The following is a 17,518-nucleotide window of genomic DNA, read 5'->3' on the forward strand; positions in this document are numbered from 1 at the left end:
CTGACAGGCTTCATTTTATATGCAGACGACAGTTTAACCTCAGCAGCAGGTTTATATGAGGACAGATCTGCAGAGTTCCTGTTCCACGTGAGAGTCATGGTCAAGATGAATTTCAAAAAGTTCATAAAAGGCTAAATATTCACAGGTATGGACGGACGGGGGACTCACCGTACTGATAGCCGATGTCTGCAGAGACATTTTGCACCCGTCTCGTCCTGGGATAGGTTTCAGCCCTCCCCAAGGATAAGTGGGATGGATGGGTTTAAAACTGTAATGGGACCCATCCAGTCATTACTGACAGACCAACTAACAAACCAAACAGGAAGTGCAGGAACTCAAGAGTAATTCGAGTCAAATGCAAACTTTTAGGCTGTAGTTTGGACTCCATCAAGTACCTGCTTTAAACCAGAACACTAAATCAGACGAATCATGTTCAGTGGAACAAAAGTCATTTTTTGATGAGCGAATAAAAAAGTCATCTCATTAATGAGCCGATGATCGCGCTCGCGTGCTGACAAAGAACAGGCACCAACATGTGTGACTGTAATTCAAATGTGGCTTTTTTATTTATCATTACTGTTGAGAGGCATACATTACAGTGCAAACCATTCTTTGGCAAAGGTACAATACAACTGTCATGACAGGCACTAGGTTATCCACAATGACCGCTGGTTAGGACAGTGTTCAGTACTGCAGGGCAGTGCGCTCCACTGACACTGGGAACCTTTTCAAGGGGAAATAAAAAAAGAGGAACCCACAAATACACACATCTACCAACACACACAGACGGGTAACGCAAAGAGCTCACAGAGCCTCGGCGGCCAAACCTCGGGACGCGAGCCGAAGCTAGTAGCTGTGAGAGAAACAGGAGGATTAGGATGGGGACACAAACACACAGTAACTGGTGCTGCAGGAGAAGGAGACACCACTGTAAACACAGTTCGTCCAGTATGAGGTGATACTGTTTACCAGTGTGACTGTGGGCGCTCTGACATCTTCACTGTCACCGATCAGCTCGCAGGATGTTACCACATGAAGAAGAAAACACAGGAAAGGAAAACCGCACACGCTCCGACACAATCGGAGGAAAAACAGGAAGACGAGATGTGTTACACGGAGCGAGTCAGTGCAGGGAGAGTACGAGGAGTGGTCCGTATGTACAGTACGTGTGAAAGGCGGTAAATCGGTCTCACAAACAGCACCCCCGATCCTGAGCGCCCCTCCCCCCAGCATCACTTCCTCTCATATGGCTTCAATTATGAAGGAATGAGGGTCAGAGGCCTGCGCTCCACACATGCTCGGCTACATGACGTCAGCCTCCATGTCTCAGAGAAACACGAGCACGGTCGGCATTCCTAACCTATATAAACACCAAACCGGAGGGGGGGGGCATGAACAAAAACTGGAAGAGCGAGGGGGGGGGACACAGGAATGCATGCAAGCGTGTCCTCGGACCGAGAGCTGCAGAGCAGAGCTGCTCGCAGTCCTTCATCGGCACCAGCGCAGCCTCAGGCTGTGCCCCCCTTTAGTCTTTTAAACTGGATCTAAACAACTTTTAGCCAAACTGTCAATAAATACACAAACTGGCAGAAATATTTTTGCTACTTATTATAACACTAAGTGTATTATGGACAGCAGCTAGCTATCGTTTCTGTTAGCTGTTATATTTCAGCTGTTCACTGTTTATCACACTGACGCTCAGTGTTAGCTTTAAATGTGCAGCTTTTAATCATCAGTGTAATCATGGTAAAGGGAAGTTTCTCTGTCTTACATATCAGGGCAAAATAAAGTCTTTAAAATGAGGTAAATACGACCTGGAATAAGCGACGCATTCATTCATTATTCATTCATTAGTCGTTATTTAACAAAAGCCAAAATGCAGACGCCGTGTATGCGAGTCCACCCTGTGATTCGTGGAGGAGCACTTGACGTGACGGTTTCCTGTGTGACCGTCTCAGTGGGTCTCATCACTGTGAGGTTTCAGCATCATGTATCTTTGGAGTTCACGGTCCAGCTGTTAGGCTGACGGACAAACATCTGCCCTCTGGAGTCTTTGCTCAGCTTTCTCCTTCCAAACGACCCACGCTTGTTCTGTCTTCTTCTGCTTGTCGTGACCTTTAACCTTTGACATGCTAGCTGAAGCCTGCAGAGTTTGAGCCGGAGCGCTTGGCTCTGACCTCACGGTCAATTTTCTAGGTTGTCCACTCCTGTGAAGATCCAGACCTGCAAACTGACAAAGCTCCTGCTTTTACAGAGGTGCTGATGATGATCAATGAATCAATGCATCTGATTGGCAGCTCCTCGCTGTCATTACTCCTGTGGAAGCATTAAGGGTGGACTCTGTTTTTCACACTGTTTCTGCATTTCAGATTAGCGTCTGTAGAATAGATGATAACAGGTTGTATTAACCTCATTTAGACACCTGATAAGAATCTAATTGTTTATATTCTGTTCTGATATTCGCTGACACGACTGTGGCTGATTCAGGGTTTCTGGCAGGTAAGCATCGTTTCAGTCAGCTGCTACTTAAACCAACAGTTATCGTTTGTGTGGCTTTAAACCTTTCTGCTAAAACTTGTTCAGATCCAGTCAGATGTTTGTTTCATTGTAATTACTGAGCTAATCTGCAGAAGCACCGGTGCCAACACGAGCAACAACCGAGAGCAGGTCAAAGTGAGAATACTGAACCAGGACAACATTCAAACATAAACTCATAAAATCATACTTTTGGCTTTAAAATACTGAGGAAAATACTGGAATAAAGTTCACGGCACGTGAACACAGTGGTACAAACAGGGTTTCTTTCAAAGTTGGAAAGGAGCGCCGCCGGAGCGAGAGCCGGCCGAGCCTCCGCCACAGACGGCGAGGGAGTCGTCAGTGGACCGACGAGCAGAGATCAGTAGACATTTCTTTTGCATTACAAACATTTTTGTAGGGCTTCACATTTTCTTCATATGCAACAATTTTATACAAAAAGGGAGAAGAAGAGAATAACATGATAAAAAGCACCGCGGGTTAAAAGATGCAGTAACTCTACTCATAGAAGTACAACAGTCGTCTCAACTGTGATGCAGCATTAAGGACATACTGAGTGTATATAGGCTGCTTTGCATATAAAAGAATACTTTGAAGGTTTAGTGATTAAACTGTGATAAAATCGGGGGATAGCACCAGTTTTCGGCATCTCTAACCTGAGAATATTGTGTGAGACGAGAAAATGGCGACCGCCTTTCCATCTACTTCCTGCGATTTATCGTTGAGCGGGAGGCGCAGAACGGCAAACGGCGGCTGGTCGCGGCTCTTCGGGAGCCTCGGCGCAGGGAGGAAGGAGAGGCCGGCCCGTCTCACGCCCGCTCGTCCGCTCATCCATCCGTCGGGTCAGAAATAAATCCACATAGTGACAGCGGCTCGTCGCCGGAGGATTTCAAAGCGAGCCTCGCGCCGCTGGGTGCAACAAACAGGAAACAAAATAAAATCCCTCCCCGGGTCGAAGAAAACGAAAAACTGAGACGAGGCTGTTGGGTCTGTCGAGGTCGTTGGCGGCGGTGGAGCCGCGCGATTTCACGAGTCTCATGTCCTCTCCATGCGTCTGATTGCGAGCGTGTGACGTTCAGACGCCAGAGGGCGTGTTTGCGGGGGTCCTGAGGGTCGTTACGGGCGGCGGGCGTCCGCCGTCAGCTGCTCGAGGCACACCGGGCAGCAGCTGCCTTTTAGCTTGACGGGCCGTTTGCACTCGGTCGCTGGGCACGACTCCACGAAGCAGGTCACCTGGGCGTCCTGTCGGGGCGGGAAGACAAAACAAGGGCGACAAGTCATGACGTCGCTACGTCTGAGATCTGAGGCGAAACCAACAGAAAATAAGCCAAAAACACTGAAACAGGAAAGAAAACCCAAACTGATAAATAAGAACTGACATCATTTAGCTCACATGTTCAACAGCCAATCACACGGCTGCAAATCAGTGCGTTTAGGCAGGTAGACACAGCGACCTGCTGACGTTCAAACCCAGGTTTGATTTAGGGGCTGTTTGTTTGTTTGTGAGTCTGACAATAACGCTGACACCATGTGACCCTCAGCCGGTCGCCCCGCCTCCTGCCATCAGGACCGCCCGACCTGGGACTGACCTGCCCGACGACCCTCCTCTGATTCACTTCTTACAACAGCTTAAACACCTGACGCCGTCTGACACCGGGAATAAAAACGTTTTTGCTCTATAGTGTCGTCGGGGTGACGACCACAGGCTGCTCTGCTCGCTCACAGACGGTCTTCCTCGTCTGCTTCTGGCTGCCAAGCTCATCCCTCTGACTGCAGAGAGGTGTGGAAGAGGAGAGACACCGACAGGTGTGTCAGCAGACATGGCGAGCAAAAGATGGCAATACAGCGGCGTGGAGGCCAGGCCTGCAGGAGATCAGAGGAGGGAAGGTCTGGCATCGGAGCGCCATCGCCAGCAGGCGGCTTCAACACAGAGTCAGAGAGGAAACTGAACGCGATGCCAGGAGGACGCTTCGGCCAAGAAAGAGACGAGACGCTTCCAGACTGTCAGGAACATCTAAACGGGAACATCGACTGACAGACGGCCCGTCCACGGATGTGTTCACGCGTTAACCCTCAGCCCTGCCCGTTACACTCACTCTGCATTCACATGTGGCGCACGGGTCCTTTTTCCACCGGTCGCCGTCCGCTCGCTCGCGGCCCTCGCTGTCAGTGCAGTCAGTGGTGCTCAAACGGGCTTCAAGTCTTTTAATCTGCAGAAACACGAGAAGAACACGTTTTAAAAGTCAGAGCACACACCTCACCTCCCCCAAACACACTGACATCTGCAGCTGACCAGAGGGCGGAGCCAGCACGCCGACCTCGGCACGCCAACCCCGTCCTGAGGAATTAACTGTGCTCTGAGCAGTGAGACATGGCAACGTTTTTAAGAAGGTTAGAAGTTTCAGACACTTTGATCACAAACGTCTCAGTTTGTGCAGGAAGAATCGTCACAATCTGGATTTAAAGACTGTTAGAACAGCTGCAAACATCTGTCTGTGGATGCACACACACCTGCTTTCGTAAGCTGGTGATGGTCTTCTGCATGTCGGAGACAAAATCCTGGAAGTCGTTGATGGAGGGCTCAGTGCTCTTCCTGGAAGTCGCAGAGACATTTCCCAGACTGCCCGGAGTTTCCTCCACTGAGCTGCACACACACAAACCAAATGACTGAAGATGTTAACGGTTAAATAGTTTATAGGACAAAGATGCACAAATGAGTGTTTTACTTATTCTACACCTCAAATTGTCAGGACAGCATTCCTCGCCACATCGCAGGTCACCTGACTCACAGATCTGTAAATGTATATCGCAGGATTCTGAGGCCTACATGTATTTTTATTTTTGCTGTAAAATAAGAATTCTCTGGGCTAAAAATGATGGCGCTCCGATGCCAGATCCTCCCACGTTCCAGGATCCCGGTGAAAATCGAGGGAACGCTGTGAGATTACACTGACATGAAGAAACTGTCCACAGGGGGCAGCAGTGAGTCAGCCATGTTCAAACTTTACAGCACAAATAAACATGTTTACAGCCTGATACACAAACTGGTTGGTCTCCATGGATACTTCCTAAAAGTTTACATTATTAGGGGCGTGGCCTCTATGACTGACAGGTGTAGCTGCTAGCTGTCTGCTGGACTCCACCTCAGGTAACCAGAGTCCCTGAACTGGACCTCTGGACCATGTTTGTGCTGTTGGAGCCTGCTTTGGAGCAGTTTAAGTTTACAGGTGTTGTTACCTGTTCTCCTGGGAGCTGCTGGCAGGTTTGTCCTCTTTGTAGCTGTGCTCAGCTGACCGGCGTCCCCTGAAGTGGTACGACAGGGCGTTGAACTGGCCCTTGGTTCTGCAGTCTGGTGGGTCAAACACAACACACTGAAAATCAGTAGAAGAAGAAAACACAGTTCCTGAGGCCGACAGAAGGAGCGTTTATGACCTGACTGCAGTGCTTTTAGACTGAAGTGTTGGATTCAAGCACAGGACACACGGTACTCTCATCACTTTGAATTGTTTATCTTCTCTGACGTGCTTCGTGTTGCACTGTTTCTGCTCCTTTAGACAGCAATTTATCCACCAGTGAGGTAGACGACCGTGACCGCTCTAACGATCCCTCCTGGAGGATGAAAAAAGTGAAAAACCCTTCTCCACTGACACAGTGACGCAGCTTCGGCCCAGTCTATGGCCAGTTTCTCTAATGGGAAAACTGCTGATGCCAGTTGCACAAACCGATGCTGGGAGCAACAGTGTGGATGGTTATGAGGAGAGTCACAGCACCAAGTCAGCAGATGCAGCTTCTCTCCTCAGACTGTGGGCTGGTTCTCAAACAGCATCATCACCTTGGTAAAAACAAACGAGCCAATAACAGAAGCTTCAGCCCTTCGAGTGTCTACAGCAGACGCCTGGGTGTGGTCTTTGTTCCAGGGGACTTCATCTTTTGTCTCTCCACACAAACAGGAAACCCTGACGGCTGAGGGCATATCTGCTCCACAGAGCTGCTCTGACTCAGGTCATAGAGGACGGACGGTTTACGAGCGCCACGTCTTTATGTAATCGCTCACATCTCAGCTGCAGTTGATTCACAGACTGCGTTCTGTAGAAGACGAGAACAACAACACTTCCTCTCTCATGCCAAAACGTAAAAATGAACACAGTGTCACTGTTAGCACACACACAGTTATAAATCTGCACAGGATATTCTCTGTTTATTGTTTCTGCTCTCTCCTCATACAGTCGATATGTGCAGTATATAAGAGGCTGCAGTCAGAGAGGAGACTCATCACCATGTTTCCGTCCTTTGATTAAACTCCTGACTAAACCTTCACATCAAACACTGAGATCACTCCAACCACAATCAAAGTCTCTTTTTAATAATGGAGGTTTATTTTCATGCACGAGTATAAAATAATAAAACTGGGATCAGAGTTGTGCAACAAATTCACACTACGGACCAAAAATAAACTGAAAAGGTTGAAGCAGAGTTTAGGAGAGCGACCTCTGTGACCACAGAGCGACTTTATCTCGCCGAAGATCAGAAAAACAACCAAAACCAAACAATGGCCTGAAAGCGAGCGGCTTATCTCGCCCTCACTGATCTGCAGGCTGTTCTATCTGTTATTCTGTGCTTGCTCAGGGCTCCTCGCTGCAGCTGTTCAACACATCTGGGTTACACTCGAATGCTAATATTCAACCAGTGATTTTTTAAGTGGAGTTTAATTTATTGAAGCTTAAAATAAATGTTTGTGTTTTGAAAACAACAAACTTCTGCTAAGGTATCCTGGTCACCGTGATCGGAGCTGTCGAGTAAACTGAAGAATAAACCGAGCGAGCTGATGCAGCGTTTGCTGACTCTTACCTTCGCAGCAGTCCTGCCACATGCGCAGGTCGATCTGAGGGACGTCGTCACAGCTGATGTAGCCGTGAGGCAGCTCGGCCACCCTGAACACGTCCCGCTGTACGCGCGTGATGTTGTCGCCGTTATCGCACAGCACCCGGGCGAGGGACGCCTGCTTCAGCTGGGTCAGCTGGGCAGGCGTGAACACGCCGGGGTTCTCATACCAGAACCTGAACATGGCAGGAAGGAGAAAAATATGATTCATCTGTTACAGTCACGCGACGCTCGGTGACAGTTCGGTACTGAAAGGTTAACCTACCTGTCGCCGTCACGCACGCGTTTGAACTGAGTGGTGAGGAGACACATGAGGGTGGGGCCCAGCCTGCTGCCGGGGACCAGATCTTCAGCCATGAGGGCGGGGAACAGGTCGATGTTCAGAGGCGTGCCGTACAGCCTGCAACACGAGGAAACAGAAACACGCTGAGCTCATAACATAACTCGGGCGAGTCACACTGAGCCTGTGAGGCCACGCCCACCTCTGCAGCTTCTCTCTGACCGACGGATTCTTAATCTCGTTCTTCAGGTCGTCAAAGGTCTGAGCGGACGTCAGGTTACAGAAGGTCCTGTAGTCGTTATACGGCGGGATGCCGTGATCCCTCCCTCGCTGTATATTCATGGCGGCCAGGTCCAGAGCCACGGCGTGGGCCATGGAGAATAACCGCTCCGTCAGCTCGGTGTTCAGAAGCTGCGTGGTGACGCGCATTTTACCGGCGACGCCGAAGAGCCCGCGAAGCAGCGGGTCGATGCCGCCCTCATTTACGATGCGGAACGGCGAGAAGAAGGCGCGGTGCAGAGAGATGTGGCCCTGCGGGATCGGCTGGAAGTCCTCGTCTAACCTGTACAGGATCGGGTTGATGAGGGTGTGGCCAAAACGGAACGCGGCGGTGGCAAACGCGTTGAAGATGCCGGCGTTCACGTTGGGGTCGTAGCCCCCGTACGGCCCCATCATCTTCACGCCAACCTCGCCTAAGATCTGCAAGAAGAGGAGGGTTAGTCTGCCAGCTGTGACATCATCAGAGAAACAGCAGCGGTACAATTTTATGGGCTTCGTGCAACTTTTACAGTAAACAACTTTTATTGGCAACAGCTGAATGAACTGAGCCCCTCCCTCTCTGTGTCCCACCTGATGATCAGGTGAGCAGCGTGGGCGCCGTTAGCTCAGAACCGTTACCTTGGGCAGCCAGTGGTTGTAGGTGATGTGCTGCATCTGGGCGCCGACGATCTTCCGGGCCTCGTGGTAGATGGTGTCCCCGTCCCAGTGGGGGTTCAGCCTCAGCAGCTCTGTAGCGATGCGGTTGTGTTCCCTGAACCACACGGTGTGCATGGCGGTCAAACCCAGCTGCTCGTTGGCTCGGTGGTCTCCGGCGAGGAAGCACGGAATGGGACTCTCGTTCTCGTCCCTCATGCACTCGGTGGGCGGCCCGCTGGCGAACGGCAGGAGCGGCTTGCCCGTCCGCTGTATGATGCCCTGCCGCAGGAGGCCCCTCTGGCTCGCCAAGTCGCGGACTTCCTCTGATTCGTGCCGCGAGCTGCCGTAGACGTTGGAGGCGTCGATGTAGGAGGTCAGCTGGTTGATTTGCTCTCTCGGGTAAACGCTGTTCATCAGCAGAGACGTCATCCCGCTGCCGCACACCGGGCTGGACCGGACGAAGAACATGCAGCGGGCGCCACTCCGCAGCTGCCGCTGGTCGTTGGGCGGGAACTGGATGGGGAAGCAGGGCGGGTCGTTGGTGCACACCTGAGCGCACAGCTGGCCGTCGGAGAACCGGGACTGGCTCAGAGCCACCACCGTGGAGTCCAGGTCGTGGTCCAGGAACTGACCCCACTGCATCAGCATGTGTGTGTAGCGGTCGTCGGGGGTGATGGTCTCCGTTCCGATCATGGTGGTGGACACCAGCCTTGGCAGCGGCAGCTTGTAGCCGTTATGGACGCGGTCGGTGGCGCCTCGCGGAAGGTTGAAACCGTTATCGTAGACGGACTTCAGCAGCCGCTCGAAGGCGGTGAGCGAGGCGCCCCACATCGGGTGCTGCAGGTTGTTGCAGGTGCCGTCGTGGCTGCGGTACTTCTGGTGGAAACAGATGTCCGAGCAGTTGTTGATGCGGCGGTGGGCCGTGCAGCCGGACAGGTTGGCGATCATGTCCAGGAAGCGGGGGGAGACCAGGTCGTTGTAGCGAAATGCTGCGGAAAGGAAACAAACATCCATCACAGGGTAATCATAGCAGCCCGGTTATTACACTCGGCCCCGCCCCCTCTGTTAACGCCAACACCTCCCAGACCAAAGACCAAGATGGCGATGTCACGGTGGATACGGCCGTTTTTTGTATACAGTCTATCACACCCAGCTTCAGCCCACAGCACCTCCTAGAGACGCCGCGGGTTAGAGACCTGCTCACATTCATCAGGTAATCCACAGGATCAGGCCCTGCCGCCGCCTCCGACCCTGGAGCCCCTCCCCCGGACGCCACAGGGCGCCCTCCGTCACAAACAAGTCCCAGCTTTGAAATGAGAGCATTAAAGTGTGTTAGCAGTGCAGTGTTGCACTTGTGTGAGGTGAGACTTCCTGTGTGAACGTTCCCACAGATCACTGCTGCGTGTTTGTTTACGGGGGAGTTAAAAGGAGAATGTGGGAGCCGGTGTTTCCCTCCACGACGAGGTCGACCTCAAATAAAACTGAAGATTCTTTCTGTTCATCATCAATAACTGTTCCAATGTTTCCCTGTGAGCAACATAAAACTGTACAGGTTTGTCTGTATTGGTCTCAGTACATTTACACCAAGGAGACGTCAGCTACACTCAGGCTTTGTTACCATTTCCAGGATGAAAATATCCCAAAGCTAAAAAAAATGTAAGAGCAAGAAACTGGAAGTGAAAAAATGGCAGAAAATAAAAATCTTGCAAAGAGAAAACTGTAGATTTATGAAAACACTGACACATTTAAATATAGCAATAAAATATATGAACAAAACTTTTTAGAATTTGCAGAATTACGAGAATCAAAGTGAAAAATTTAATTTAAAAACTAAGAAAAAACAGATTTCCTGTCACTCTGATGGTGAATTGTAGATCAGGTGCGCCTCGCCGAGCACGCACAGCGAACGCTTCGATTGCATCTCATATTCATATCTCAGAGCTCACGTGCACAGCGCTCTGTTCACACCCAGCCTTTGACCTTCGTGCTGTTAAAATTAACCCCCCAGCACAACAACTGCTTTCATGAACCATAAACTAAAACAGACCCCGCCCCCCCATGCATGTTAAAGCACACATGCTTTTGCACATAAGCATCCAAACCCACCCGTGCTCCCCCCACACGCAGGTATAATTGACCCAGTGTGAACACAAACCACGTAGGTGAGGCGCTGCGACCAACCGAGGGCAAATAAAAGTGTTTACGGCTCCTCCTCAGCGGGCAGTGGTCACGTGTCCGTCCCTCGGCCCGCGCTGAGGAGAAATGGCGCACGGATGGAGGCGTGCACGTGTTGCTCGCAGCAGCGAGAGATTCATAGACAGAATTAAATTATTGAGCCACAAGACTCCACTCAGGAAACTGGGTGGAAGCTGTTTACTGAACAGCAGCTTCATTCTGCAAAGTCTGAAACTGAATATGTGCCCAAAATATCAGCACAGCAGAGATGGTTACTGACAGGCGTCACCATCGGTGACGGGTTTTAAACCAATCAGCTTAGAGTTAACGAGCTGGGTGAAAACAGTGGCCATGGGGAAACCTGAGCGGTTAACTCAAGTCATTAAAATGAATAACAACACACTGAATGATGTCACAGAGCAGCGGACAAATGTCAGGCCTCTGAGCCCAAAGGTCACGGCGAGGAGGGTCACGGCGAGCGCGCTCAGTGTTCACGAGGGTGTGCTGTTGCATTTTCAGCAGTGTGTGCGAGTCTGAATCTGCCTCACCGGTGCCGTTGGTGTCCACCATGAGACCCCGGTTGACGTGGTTCTGGATGAGCAGCAGCGTCTGCTCGAAGATCTCTCCGGCCCGCGCCTGCTCCACGGTGTAGGGGTCCCGCGGGTACCGGAAGAGAGCCAGCAACTCCCCGGGGGTGCGAGGCTGACTGCAGGGCGAGGGAGGAGAGGGAACAATAAATATGACAGATCACAGACGGAGAGACGTGTGGGAGTAACAGACAAAGACAGATTAAACAAAAGCAGGAGGAAAGATCGTTCCAATCTTTGGGGTTTTTCCGTTAGAGCTCGAGGGCTGGAAAATCAGACGGGAATTTCTCCAGCGCAGGTCAGAGAGTTTAAACACGCAGCAGCGTCTGAGTCACTCCGCAGCAGAGTCTCCGCCATCATTTCACTCTTTGTCATTCCTGCTTCCTCCCAAACATCAGCTCGGCGGTTTTCTCTCACAGCTTTTCTAAACCTGCACTGAGCCTCGGGCTGTTGAAACTCAGCGAGGCGCAGCAGCCACGATCACGCCGCCGCCATCAACGCCAGCGCTGTTGGCGAGCAGGACTTTCTAACCTGGTCACGTGACCCTGGGACTCTCCAACCTCAGAGCAGAAAGTGGTTTCAGCACCTCACGGGTACACAACATGTTCTCATCTTGACCCATCATATGCTGCCCGCATGTTTCTGTTACACTCAATCCCATGATGCACTGCAGCAATGACGACAAATACGACAGCCACATTTTAAAGACGGTCAGGTTCAAGCACCAAACCGACACATCTGTCCACATCTGAACCAATCACAGCAGATGGCCCCGCCCCTCCCTGAGCCTGCTTCTGCCGGAGGTTTCTTCCTGTTAAAAGGGAGTTTTTCCTTCCCACTGTCGCCAAAGTGCTTGCTCACAGGGGGTCACATGATTGTTGGGTTTTTCTCTGTAGGTATTATTGTAGGGTCGACCTTACAGTATAAAGCGCCATACTGATGTTGTGATTTGCCGCTATATAAATAAAACTGAATTGAATCTGTCTTCCTGTCGTTACAGCAGCATTCCTGCAGACAGACGCACGTCGTTTCATAGTAATAATGAAAGCGCGATGAGAGCGTGACGGGATCAAAGATGGCCTCGGCTGTTACCGCCATCACAGCGAGCTGGAAACCCCTTGAGCTCAGACCGAGGAACCACATCACTCAGCAGGATGGAAACGCTCAGACCACGGGCGTTACAGAGGTGACATCATCACCTGTCGACAGGTACAAATAAAAATGGACACGTCGCGCTGTTAGCACACGAACCAAGTACGAACGCAGCAGGATGTAAAAACCACAGCTGATAACATCAGATGTTAAACTGTCATGTGATCGCATTACTGTGGTTCATATCTGATTATTGTTTTCCGTCTTGTGTCAAAACTAAACGATGGCTGCAGCACAGAAACGAGCCGGGCGTCAGGTTATCGCAATGCCGCCTGGATTTTTAGCACCGAGCTGAAACCTCAGATCGTTTGCATAAATATTAATTAATTAAGTGTTGGAAACAAACGCTGTGCAGAGCTCGCTACGAAGCAGAACACGTCTCAGATCAGGCTCGGCTGCTGTGGCGGGGAAGAGGGACACACGTGGTGGCGTAGGAAAATGGAGACACTTCAGAGCCATCCAGGTTTTTATCCTCGAGGCCGTCGTGAGGGTCACAGTCTCATATCGCTGCTACTGCAGCGTGTTTGTCATATCCTACCCATCAAAGAGACGCCTCCTCGTCGACTCGATGGCGCTGTCCACATTACGGATGGCCTGCTCTATGGACGTGCTGACGAAGGTGTCGCCCTCTCTGCTGACGGCGGGCACTGCAGAGACACACAGGTGAAACATCAGCAAGCACAAATCATACAGGATCTGTTTAGAGTGCACGAGCTCAGCTCTGGCGTGGATCGAACAGAACCAGAGTTTCTAATAAAGAGGTCGGTATCATCCCAACACAAGCCCCGCCCACCTCCTGCTCTTCACAGTGATGCACAAAGACGCACAAAGATGCACAAAGGCCTGTTATGAGATAAAAACAATGAATCATGCAGTGCTGCTCCAGTACAGCCACAAAATAAAAGTATGGAGGTGTATCCAAGTAAGGCCGTGAGGCAGACTGCGGTCCCCGTCTCCACAGGAAGTCGTGTCCATCTTCCATACACTTAAGTAACGGCTGTAAGCGGCTCCGGTTCACCGGTGTTCTTTATTTCACTGAATCCTGTGAGCTCTTCCCTCCTCCCTCCTGAGCCGGAGTGATTTCTGGCGCGCTCCTTCGTCTTCGTGTGCCACTGAAAACATCCAGCAGCTGATGGAGTTTAAGGTTCGGCTGCAGAGCGCTGACCTCCAAAAGTCTCAGCAGGAAACAGCAACACACTCAGAGACCCGGCAGCGCAGCTCCACGGCTCGCCAGCTCGGGCGGAGAGCATCGGACGAGCAGCAGATCTCACACACAGAGCAGCACCACAGACCTTTGGTCCCGAAGGCGCTCTGATATCACTGCTTACCTGTCACGGTTAGCACCATGCTAGCCACTTGGTAGCCGATGGGGTTGCGTGCGACACACTCGTAGCGTCCGGCGTCAGCCGTGCCCACGTCCTTCACTTCCAGGTAACCCTCGGGGCTGATGTGGAACTTTCCACTTTCTGTCACCTGAACACCATCCTGCAAGACAGACAGAGGTCAGAGGTCACGATGCTGAGAGCTGGTGCCTGAACTAAGCCCTCGGCCTCCTGATGCATGCATGTGTGAGGACACAGAAAAGCTTTGAGCATCATGACCCTCTCAGTCTGACTGACCTGATGAATTCATTCTTTACCAAATCCTTCTTTCTCCTTCCTCACTGGTCTAACCTCCTGACCTCTGCACCTGCACTGAGGTCGCCTCTTTACCCGCTCACCTTGTTCCAGGTGAGGACCGGCTGCGGCTGGCCCTGAGCGCTGCAGGGAATCTGCACGTCCTGCCCGGACTCCACCGTCAGGTCCCTCGGAGCATTCGTGAAAACAGGCGTCACTGAATGAGTAACACACACACACACACACACACACACACACACACGCGCGCGCGCGCGTTAATGAGTGGGCACTAAAGGGTCCACATGTAAAGTGCATTTTGTAATCAATCACAGCCGACATTAAACATTTTAGTCTCACAGTGTTTGTGCTTCACCAGAGCTGCTGCTGCCCACACACACAGACACACAGACACACAGACACGCAGACAGACAGACACACACACACACACACACTGACATATTACATAAATGCAAATAGCAGATTTCTGACTGAAACCTTGCGTCACTGTCAGACTCTTGACCCCGCCCCCTGTGGTTCTTGTGCAGAGCGAGCAGCTGGAAAATGTCTGAGCGTTTCCACCGTGACTTCCCTCGAACACAAAGACTCATCGATATCTAAACACGTGAAAGTCTTTGTGCCTGAGGATGAAGAACTCTCTGTGCGCGTTCCCCCGACCCACACTCGCCGGCGTGCTGCTAACAGCTGAATTTGAGGTTGCTTGGATGAGCGATGGCCTCATTTTTACGGGTCATTATAAAGAAAGCAGAGCTAACAAACCTCTGCAGTCATTCCCCCTGGTGGTCAGTGACAGTACTGCAGGTCATTTACAATATTTATGTATTATATTTATAATATATATTTTTAAGTCTGTTAACAGATTCTTAATTCTAATAAATCATGAATATGTGTTTTACAAGTTGGAAAAGTTTGAAACTGTACACGGCTTGATCGTACAGGAAAAAAGTTAGACTTGAACTTGATCATCTGGGATTGGTTCCCAGGTGCTTTCATGACTTCATGTGCCGTGTTTAGAAAAACCTTTTGTTCTTATGTTAACAAAACTCCGGTTCAGTCTCCAGGTTGGAGCCAGTCGTCCGGCGTCCTGAGTGCTTCTGGCCCATTAAGGTTATGTTTGCTCTTTATGCACGTTTGACGCGTTAGCGGTCAGGACGTCCAGGGATCGATCTGAGAGCAGCGGTCGCACCTCTGCATCCCGTCAGCCTTTTCCTGCTCGTGCTCGTGTCACTTCACGCTCGCTACGTGAACTTCGCCATGAAACAGCTGTGGGCTCACACAGTGCTCCAGTGTGCAACCATTACGCAATTGGTACTTTGCAGCGTGTTAACAAGCATTACAACATGGAAAAACATGGCGTCACCTCAGGATTACAGGCTGCCGTGTTGTCCTGTGCCACGCCAGGCCTGTCATTGCAGAACACACACACACACACACACACACGCACGCACAAACACGCACGCACGCACACACACACACACAGGCTCACACACGCACACACACACACACACACACGCACACACAGGCTCACACAGGCACACACACACACGCACACACAGGCTCACGCACACACACACACACACAGGGTCACACACACACACACAGGCTCAAGCACACACACACACACACACACGCACACACACGCACACACAGGCTCACACACGCACACACACACACACACACACACGCACACACAGGCTCACTCACACACACACACACACACACAGGCTCACACACACACACACAGGCTCAGGCACAGCACACACACACACACACACACACACGCACACACAGACTCACGCACACACACACACACACACAGGCTCACGCACACACACACAGGCTCACGCACACACACACACACACACACACACACACACACACACACACGCACACACACACGCACACACACGCACGCACAAACACACACACACACACACACACACACACCTTTAATGCAGGTCTTTCAGTAATGCTTTACGTGAACAGCCAATGAGCTGTGACTTAAACGCTGCACACCACTCCCACCCTCCCCTCCACCTACACAAACAAACAGCCTGTGATTGGCAGCCATATTTCATCTGTGCACCACCTGCTCTCAGAGCCTAAAGCTCCGCCCCCCTCCTCACCTCTCTGCTGGATGCTGAGCTGCACGGCGGTCCGTGTGGTGCCCACGGGGCTGACCGCCTGGCACTCGTACTGGCCCTCATCGTGGGCCGCCACCCGAGTGATGCGCAGCGTGCCGGAGGGCAGGATCACATGACGGCGGTCCGAGGGTAACGGGCTGCCCCCTCGAGTCCAGGCGATCACCGGCTGAGGGTAGCCGGTCGCCTCGCAGGGGAAATCCACCGTGTGGCCTTCCAGGGCTAGCTGGTCCTGCGGCGCGACGGTGAACTGAGGGATTGCTGCAGGCAGAGCAGGAAGTGATGTTTTAATTGGTCAACAAAGGCACACGGCATCTAAACCTTCATCGATCTTCTGATTTACCTTGCACGATGATGTGCGCCGTAGCGTGTATGGTATCGACATTATTGGAGGCGAAGCACGTGTACTGTCCTCCATCAGCCTGCTCCACGTTCTGGATGTAGAGCCCTCCGGAGGGGGTGATGGTGATGCGGGCGTCGTTGGGCAGGGGCGTCCGGTCACCCTTCGTCCAGGACACCCGGGGCTGTGGCTGGCCCGTGGCGCTGCACTCCAGGGTCACGCTCTCTCCCACCAGGACCTCCGTGTTCTGGGGCTGGATCACAAAACTGGGCCGTGCTGGAGGAGCAGACATGGGAACGGCGGTGACCTCACTTTTTCTAAAATAAAGATCTGAAGATGTGAAACGGCAGCTCGTGCTGGGATCGATGATGCCACTCTGAAACCATCCCCGTTTGTCACGGCACGCAGCTGTGCCCGGTCCTTATTTGGCAGTGATTACAGTGGAGTCAGAGCAGTGTGTACACAGCCGTGGACCTGAGGTTTACAGCCACACAGAGACAGGAAATGCACAACATCTGCTCCCAGAGGCTGGCCGTGACCTTCAGCTCAGATATTAGCACAGTTATGTGGTTTCAGCCTTTTCCATCTTTGGAGTTATCCCAAAGCTTTCCAACTTTAAATACCAGTTTAGCCAGCTGTAGTTTCAGTTGTCATGGAAACATGACAGATAATCTGATGCAGGTTAAATCAGTCAGCCATGAACTCCAGACGTGCTGTTGCTGCCACATCCATACAGGAAACCTGGTTATTCAACACAGGGCTTCTTCCTTTGCTTCCTTTCACAATAAAAGCCCCTGACATATACAGAAGTGCACTGAAGTTTTTCTACACTGGTTCTGGGATAAAAGTGAAACGATATCTTTGATTTTTCTGGTTAC

At 51.4% G+C, this 17,518-nt stretch overlaps 1 protein-coding gene across 2 annotated transcripts in view; it reads right to left on the reverse strand.

Moving 5' to 3' along the window:
* Nucleotides 1–538: 538 nt before the first annotated feature.
* LOC116327989 (peroxidasin) overlaps nucleotides 539–17,518 on the reverse strand; it is a 39,951-nt gene continuing 22,971 nt past the window's right edge. For both annotated transcript variants that reach the window (XM_031749695.2, XM_031749694.2), the window contains 14 exons: nucleotides 16,644–16,916; nucleotides 16,286–16,561; nucleotides 14,246–14,358; nucleotides 13,854–14,010; nucleotides 13,064–13,172; nucleotides 11,335–11,492; nucleotides 8,594–9,600; nucleotides 7,899–8,395; nucleotides 7,682–7,816; nucleotides 7,384–7,592; nucleotides 5,773–5,884; nucleotides 5,047–5,179; nucleotides 4,632–4,745; nucleotides 539–3,777 (listed from right to left, as the gene is read on the reverse strand). In XM_031749695.2, coding sequence (XP_031605555.1) covers nucleotides 3,652–3,777; nucleotides 4,632–4,745; nucleotides 5,047–5,179; nucleotides 5,773–5,884; nucleotides 7,384–7,592; nucleotides 7,682–7,816; nucleotides 7,899–8,395; nucleotides 8,594–9,600; nucleotides 11,335–11,492; nucleotides 13,064–13,172; nucleotides 13,854–14,010; nucleotides 14,246–14,358; nucleotides 16,286–16,561; nucleotides 16,644–16,916 — 3,419 coding nt within the window. In that variant the 3' untranslated portion in view covers nucleotides 539–3,651. The remainder of the gene's footprint in view (nucleotides 3,778–4,631; nucleotides 4,746–5,046; nucleotides 5,180–5,772; nucleotides 5,885–7,383; nucleotides 7,593–7,681; nucleotides 7,817–7,898; nucleotides 8,396–8,593; nucleotides 9,601–11,334; nucleotides 11,493–13,063; nucleotides 13,173–13,853; nucleotides 14,011–14,245; nucleotides 14,359–16,285; nucleotides 16,562–16,643; nucleotides 16,917–17,518) is intronic.

Source organism: Oreochromis aureus, linkage group 19, assembly GCF_013358895.1.
Source record: "Oreochromis aureus strain Israel breed Guangdong linkage group 19, ZZ_aureus, whole genome shotgun sequence".
In the NCBI taxonomy this organism is placed as follows: domain Eukaryota; kingdom Metazoa; phylum Chordata; class Actinopteri; order Cichliformes; family Cichlidae; genus Oreochromis; species Oreochromis aureus.